Source organism: Gavialis gangeticus, unplaced genomic scaffold, assembly GCF_001723915.1.
Source record: "Gavialis gangeticus isolate Ggan-Ray unplaced genomic scaffold, GavGan_comp1, whole genome shotgun sequence".
NCBI lineage: Eukaryota > Metazoa > Chordata > Crocodylia > Gavialidae > Gavialis > Gavialis gangeticus.
Window position 1 is genome coordinate 22,791,787 of NW_017729003.1, and position 8,218 is coordinate 22,800,004.

General features: G+C 47.8%; 1 protein-coding gene across 4 annotated transcripts in view; it reads left to right on the forward strand.

Annotated features, from left to right (window-relative positions):
• The window catches only part of RHOBTB1 (Rho related BTB domain containing 1), a 131,160-nt gene that overhangs the window by 113,962 nt on the left and 8,980 nt on the right, over positions 1-8,218 (forward strand). For all 4 annotated transcript variants that reach the window (XM_019507904.1, XM_019507906.1, XM_019507903.1 and 1 more), the window contains 2 exons: positions 5,190-5,340; positions 7,092-7,180. In XM_019507904.1, coding sequence (XP_019363449.1) covers positions 5,190-5,340; positions 7,092-7,180 — 240 coding nt within the window. The remainder of the gene's footprint in view (positions 1-5,189; positions 5,341-7,091; positions 7,181-8,218) is intronic.

Genomic DNA, 8,218 nt, shown 5'->3' on the forward strand with positions numbered 1-8,218 from the left:
CAGCCAGTGGGGGGCTGGGGGAGTGAGTGGGAGTGGGGCATATGGGCCCTGCAGGGGGGGTGGTAGCCCTGTTGGGGGGCCTATAGCCCCCGTTGTGGGGCTGTGGTCCCTGTAGGGGACTGTAGCCCTTTGGGAGGCAGTCTGTGAGTTGTATGGGGGGGCTGCACCCTGCGGGGAGCAGAGGACCCACCCCTCCTAAGCTACCCCCCCCACAGTGCACCTGCGATCTACCCACACACCCCACATCCCTCCACAGCCACCCACATCCCCCCACCCCTCTTCCCACCCCTATTCTGCAAGCCTCACATCCCCCCACCACATACCCTGCGTGCCCAGGTGCCAGATAGGATGAGACCTGCTGACAGGAGCTGTGGCTGCAGGGGCAGCTGTCCCCACATCCCGGTTAGTGAAGGGGTCAAGGGGAGTTCTAACTGCTCTGTGGTAAGAAAACCAAAAGCAAACAGCAAAACATATAGGTATTTAGAATTCATTTTATTATGATGATAGAGACACTGGTAGGCTTCCAAATTGCTTTAACACTGTAGATATATCAACAAAACATTGCCCAACTGATCGCTGACTCTCTTGTCTCTCTCTCTTTCTCTATCACTTTTGTTTTAATTGTGGAAGAACATGGATTTGGGGGTATTTTACAGAGTGGCTTTGGGATGTTTTTTATCTGGGATTTCTCAGTTTTCAAATAGGGAACACCAGAATTCCTGCTAGGGAGGCAAGTGGCAGGACCTGGGCAGAGGAGCCTGCTCAGAGCTGACAGCTTGGACTCAGCTGGAGGTGGCTGACCTCTTGGCCATTTGGAACCGGGAGGACATGCTTAGACAGTTCAAAGCAGGCCACCACACTGGGAACATCCTCTGGGCAATAGCTGCCCAGATGGCCGGGCAGGGGGCACACATGGCAGTAGTGCTGCACAAAGGTCAAGTCTGCAGCCATAGTCCACTGGCAGCTGGCCCAGAGAGGCAGATGCCTCTACTGGCTGTGTAGTCCCCATCTGGGCATGTTTCTGGGCAGAGCACCAGTGGGCGGCATCCCCAGGTTCCTTGGATGCCTTTGAGGGCAGGTGCACAGCAGGTCACAGCCAGGCAGCAGCCCCCACTGCCAGACTGCTGCAGTGGGTAGAGAATGCAGGGAACTCTCAGGGCTGCTCCAGCAGTTCAGCTGGCACGAGGTGTAGTGTCCCCAGGTACAAACTGGCTGCGTCCCAAAAGCTCCTGTCTATTTGTATCTTCCATATTAACGTGGACCTTAACACCCACCCAGTTAACTAATAGCCCCTTTGTATGGCCAAAGGATGAAAGATGCAATTAATTTCTTGGGACAACAAAAGCAAAAACAGAATAGGAGTGATGTGGGGGGTCAAACGATCAAAATGTGAAAATAAGTTCTCCAGAGGGCGACATTGAGCAGAGACACCCCCCCCTCCCCCGGGCCGCACCCACTGGCCCTCAAAGGCATCCAAGGAACCTGGGTATGCCACCCTCTGGTGCTCTGCCCAGAAACATACTCGGACAAGTGAGAGGAAAGTGGCCTCACAGTCTCCAGGCACCTTCCCTTCCAGAGCCTCCTTTTTTCAAGTACAGGGCCCACTTTACCAGGAGGAGGTTGACCAGGAGGTCCCAGGACTTGGTGGGGCCACGGATGGGGTGACCAAAAACAAAAAGGTGACAGGTGAAATTCAACCAGAACCTCAGGAGGAGGTAGAGGTGGAGGGGCAGCACCCTGGCGCACGCAAGGGTCATGTGCGCCAGGGTCTCCTCTGCCCACAGAAGAAGCAGGAGACCGGGGTGTCTGGGAAGCTTACCACATATGCACCTGTGGTGACGGCTCCATGGAGGGGCCATCAGCTGAGGTCCCCAGTGGCTCATGGGATGAGGATGGAGTACAGCCTCAGCCACTGGGGTGTCCCAGCTACACCCTTGCCAAGCAGGACCCGCCACCTGGTGTCTGGGTGGGATGCGAGGGTAGCATGATGGATTGTGCAGTGCACAAACATGTAGAGGTGGCGATGATGGATGGTGGAAAAACGAATGACTCTGGTATCCTCCAGCCAGCTCAGGTGGTGGACCGCAAGGCCAGGCATGGTGCCAGCGCCACTACAAACTCCGGTGGGCTGGAGGACATGGAGGGTCATGGACCACCACCACGCAGGACCTGATCAACAAAGGCAAGGACATCAGGAGGTAAGGTAGATTTCACCTCCTGGACCAGATGGCAGGTTGCACGTGTTATGGGTAGACCCATGTGCTGGGCTAGTGCAGCGGGGTCCCCCCCTCCTGCCAGTTGTAGTCCTGGAGGTCTCCAATACAGGTGACACCAGCCAAGATCAACCTCTGTTGCAACCGGGGTGCCTCTGCTGTCAGCTCCTCAGAATCATAGGGCTGGAAGGGACTCCAAAGGATCATTGGGTCCAGCCCCCTGCATGAGCAGGAAAGACATCTGGGGGTCAGGTGACCCCAGTCAGGTGACAGTCTAGTCTTTGCTTGAAGACATCCAGGGTGGGTGATTGCACCACCTCTGAGGGGAGCTTGTTCCATAGTCTGGACACCCTAGTTGTGAAGAAATGTTTCCTAATGTTCAGCCTGAAACTAACTTCCAGGAGCTTGTAGCCGCTGCTTCTAGTTTTCCCCCAGGGTGCCCTGGTGAACAGTTGAGGCATACACTCTGATGTATGTCTCTGATATAGTGGTAAGCCGCACTCAGCTCCCCTCTCAGCCTTCTTTTCTTAAGGCTGAAGAGTCCAAGATCCCTCAGCCTCCCTAGCCATGCAAGTCTCTGATCATATAGGAGGCCCTTCTCTGGACCTTCCTGAGCTTTAGCATGTCCTTGTTGAACTGCAGCACCCAGAACTGGACGCAGTAGTCCAGCTGCGGCCACACCAATGTTTAGTAAAGCGGGAGAATCACTTCTTTGGTTTTACTGGAGACGCATCAATTGCTGCATGCCAGAGTTTTATTGGCCCTAGTGGTTACTGTGTTGCATTGCTAGCTTATATTCATTCTGGGGTCTGTTGTTACCCCTAGATCCCTTTCATTTGTAGTGCTGGTCAGGTTAGCGTTGCCCAGCCTGTAGGTATGCTGGGGGTTCTTTCTACCCAGATGCAGCACGTTTTGCATTTCTCTACATTGAACCTCATCTGGTTCCCTTCCACCCAACATGCCAGTCTGTCTAGGTCTGCTTATATCTGCAATCTATCTGCAGGTGTGTCCATGCAACCCCATATCTTGGTGTTGTCCATGAACTCGGCCAATGGGCTTTTCACCCCCTCATCCAGGTCGTTGATGAAAATGTTGAACAGCATCGGGCCAAGTACTGACCCCTGGGGTATGCCACTGCCCACATCTTGCCAGAACAACACTGATCCATTCATTTGGACTCTGCGTCCTACCCCACAACCAGTTTCGTACCCACTTGACAGTCCTACAGTTGAGCCCGATATCTTCCAGTTTTCTGATCAGTACTTCTTGGGATAGCAGGTCAAAGGCTTTCTGGAAGTCGAGGTATATGATGTCAACTGCTTTTCTGTCATCCAGGTGATGAGTCACCTGATCATAGAAAGAAATGTGGTTGGTCCAACAAGACCTGCTCACGATGAAACCATGCTGGCCTCAGCTGGGGGTTCCAGAAGAGGGGCTTGACAAGCAGGTTGGCATCCTGGGCAAATGTTGCAGAAGATGTGGAGGTGGAAACCATCCTCCAGGTTGGAAGGAGGTCCTAGTAGAACTCTGGCAGCCCTCACAGATCCTGTAGGGAGAAGCCCCACAGGCTGAGGAGCTGCCAGTCATATCGGACCCCCTGGAAGTGGCAGAGGAAGGCACACCCCAGGTGGCCTCATGTCACATGGCTACCGACACTGTATAGCAGTCACTGCAGGGCCTGAAGGCGGAATGTGAGGACCTGGCTGCACAGGCAAACCAAGTCCTGGCCACCCTCCCACAAGGGGAGGCTCAGGAACCCTACAGCAACCCAATGCCATCCTGGCCTGAAAAACTCCAGCACCCATCTCTGGAGCCCTACCAGGACCTCAGGGGACATAGGCAGGGTGTGTAAATGGTGCCAGAGCATGGACAGGACCAGATAGTTCAGTGCCACCACTCTCCCATGTAGGCAGAGACACCTCAGGAGCCCAGCCCATGCCTGGAGCTGCTCCACCACCCTTGCCTCCAGTTCTCCAGCAGGGAGGGGTCTGGTGGGGACAGATAGACCCCCAAGTAGAGCAGCAAGCCCATGCTCAATATGCCTTCGTTTTTGTTTCAGATCTTTGTCAAGGGTTAGATTTGAACCAACATGGGGAGTAGGTCACTCTCAATGGTTACTGAATATTCGCTTGAGCTGCTGAGCTCACATGAAAGTAGGTAGCCCAGAAAGCCTTCTAGCTACTTAGCTCATGCATGCACACTGTAATTCGTTTGTTTCATGAGCATGAGGCACATGGCTATCTAGACTGCCATTCTTTTGAGTACACTTTTGAGTTTTGCTTCTTCTGAATGGTAATGGGTGTTTATCCACCAGTTGGTGCACCTTTCACTGGGGCAGTCAGGGGCAGTCTGAATTCCAGATTTGCACAGAAAAATGTGTAGCGTCTGTCAACAGCAAGGAAATATAATTATTTCAGGAGCTGGGTTTTGGAAACCTTTACCTGAAGGTGGAGTTGGGAGAGTTTTGGAACTAAATTAACCATATCCTAATCAGGAGGTACATGGATTTTTAGAGGATTTAGAATCAACTATAAATAGAAAGTATGACAGAGTTTGTTCTGTTCCAAGAACCAGAAAAAAAACAAAAAATGGTTTATTTATTAGAGTCCTGAAAAACTGGCACGCCAGCCCAGCCTTTGACTTGAACTGACATGAAATAATACCGTTTTATAAAAGTGTGGGCCAGATTCTCTGCTGTAAATGGGCACAGTTCCAGACGCTTCTGTGGAGCTACATGCATTTACTCCCACCAAGATGCTGGCTTTGTATAGAAGCATAGGTGTCCAACTAGATTGTGTCAGACTCTCTTCGTGACTTTTTAAATTTTAATGTAAATTTTTACTTTTGGGGTATTTATGTTAATTTAAAATGTTACCTCCTGGCAGAAAGTAAAAGGATAATGAGAGAGGTGGGATATCTCCTGTATATGTTAAGGGCTTATCTTTCATAAGAGAACTTTTAAAATACCTTTTGCAGGTTGTTCTTCCTACCATAAACAAGACTTCTATGCAGGCTGTCCTGGATTATCTGTATACCAAGCAGTTATCATCAAGTCAGGAGTTGGACACACTTGAATTAATTGCATTGGCAAACAGATTTTGCCTTCCTCACTTGGTTGCACTTGCAGGTAAGGAGTCTGCATGTTGGCAAATGCCATGTCTCTATGAACTCCTAAAATGGTGCTTAGGAGTCTTTGAACACCCACACTGCTTTCATTGCAAATGTAGAGGGAAAGAAAAGCTGTTCCTTTGTATAAAGGCTGGTTGTGATGCAAGTTGGCATTTGCACTAAGAAAAAATATGCTTCTCTCTCTTGTCTCCATGACTTGTGCTAAATAACTCAGGCCATTATAGTGTTCCATATTGTAGAAACAGACATTTTCCTTCTGCATTAATAACAATGTCTTACTATGCATAATACCTATTATTTTATTCTTAAATCACAGTGAAACGGTACGAATGCTAAGTTTGCCATTATAGTGAACAAGGTATTCCTTTATAAATACATACTAAGAGTGTCTAATAACTGAGCCAATTTAGAATTGATCCAATTCAGTGCATCAGATCTGTTTTTACAGCAGAGATTAGACTCAGTCAGTCAGCTGTAGATGTGGGGATTCAACGTTGTATAATTTCAAGAAAATCTACTTTTCCTCCTTCATTTTGGACAAAAATGTCAGTGTGAAATAATTTAATGATTTTAATACTAAACTTCTGGATATTTTTTCTGTTTCCTTGAGGAGTATGGGAATAGCTAAGATGAAAATGAGACAAAAACTACAAGAGATGGGAGGAGTTAGTTGTACCTGTTGACAACATTTCCTTAATGTTGAGTACCTCACCTCCTGAATAGCTTTCTACTGTGCAGCAAGACACAGTAGAGGAGTCGGTTCCACACTGGTTTTGGTAGTTTTAGTCCATGTTAGTCCCTGATCCTACATAAGTGTATGTATTGGGCCCTCATAATTTTTTTGAGTGCTCATGGCACAGACATGTCCTTAAATGTTAAGAATATCTTTTACTTTTGTTTGAGCAGTATGTATTGTTTTGCACCCTAGTGCTATTGACAAGGACCATACACTTCAGTCTGGCAATGTTTGGTTCAGGTACTCCATCCTGTTAGCAGGATACAGGCTAGGTGGGTCTGCTGAGTCAGGTGGTTTATTGTGTTACTCAGATACAAGAAAGGTGAGCGATTGTCCATTAGCAAGAGGGGCCTATTCTAGGGGCTGAAGACCCTAACTTAAGAACTGTAGGAGTAGCCAGTCGTGAGGAAGATGGAAAGGAACTTTGCTATATTATTGGAAATATTTTCATTAATAAAAATTAACCCATAATGAATGGGGAGAGGGCAGGAGGTTTTGATTCTCTGTAGTAGATTGATTTTGGTTTACAAGAGGTTTTAGAGGAGGGTGGGAATAGCATCTGTTTAGAGATAATATTATAGGTAATGCAGAGGCTCAAAGCTTCTGTTAGAAGGAATCAGAAGCAACTAAGGCAGAAATATAAGTACACCTTACAAGGCCATTTCTTTCTTACTGATTTATGAACCAAAGGAGATCTGTGTATTTTGAATAGCTGTAGGTTTCAGGTTGATCTGTGAGTTAAGTACCAAGCATATTAAGACTTTTGGTACTCTGTTTTGTTGTCTGTATTAAGAATTGCAGTCATTCCCATTGCAGCTAATGATTTGTGGCTACATATTTTGGAAATTCCTTCCTCTCAATTATTACTAATGGGAACCTAGAATAGAATGGACAAGATTTTTGTTATCAAAACACACTGTCATATTTTTTGCTCTCTGATAAATATTTGAAAATTATTTTATGCTAAAATGCATATTTTTATTGTGTCAATTACTGATTTTCTTCTTTAACAGAACAGCATGCTGTGCAGGAGCTGACAGAAGCATCAATGAGTGGCATTGCAATAGATGGCGATGTACTCTCCTATTTGGAATTTGCACAGGTTAGTAAGGACTGTATTACAACCTTCTAAAAGGTATTCTTTCCAACTATGTACTATGCCAAAAACCTAGGGGGGTTGAGAATTGTCCCTACATAAATAAAGGTTTCCCAAAGGACCCCTGTGTCCAGGGAAAAGAACTGAGCTCCCCCAGTTATATCCTATTCTGACTTCTGCTTCTTCATTTTTAAACCTAATGATGGATTATAAAACTGCATCTTAGCATTTTAACCTCTTTTGCAAAGGAGATTTATTTTCTCAGTTTGTTAAGAAATCAGTCTCTCTCTATAGAGACTTACCTGTGCGTCTGTCCTTTCAGTTTTTCTCTATTATAGTGAAGTCCCCCAGGTAGTACATCATTCACTACTTAATACTGTCTAGTACATTAAAGTCCCTTAGCCTGCTTACAGACATTCTAGGTATGTCCCCATGTGATAGCCTTTAGGGCTGTGCAAAATTTCGCTTGGTGTTTTGTTTTGAAGCTGTTTCAAGCTTGAAATGGCAAAATCAAAACAAAACCGAAGGCTTAGAAACAGCTTCAAAATGAAACGAGGGCACTCGAAACCTTTCAGAAGTTTTGGAATGTTTCAAGTTTTGAAGCTGGACTTGCTTGGCATCAGTCCCAGCTGGTAGCGGCAGCCTGCTGTCATCCCACTCACAGATCTGGGGGCCCACGCCCCTCAGGAGGAGTCTGGCACAGCCCTGCAGCTTTCCTGGGGGTGCAGGCCCCTGGTTCTGTACACAGGATGACAGCGGGCTGCCACTGCTGGCTGGGGCCTGCAGCAGCAGCAGTCTTCCCAGCACTGGGCATGGGTTGCACCCAATGCCAGTCCTAGGCATCACCAGGAGCCTCATGTGATCCCATGCACAGATCTGGGGGCCCGCACCCTCCAGAGGAGTTCAGCACAGACCCGCAACCCTCCCAGGGGTGCACGCCCCCAGGTCTGTGCATGGGATGACAGGAGTCTGCCACTGCCAACAAGTGATATGAGTTTTCCTTTCAACTGTTTGAAGTACAGTTTCCCAGAAACCTCTGCACCT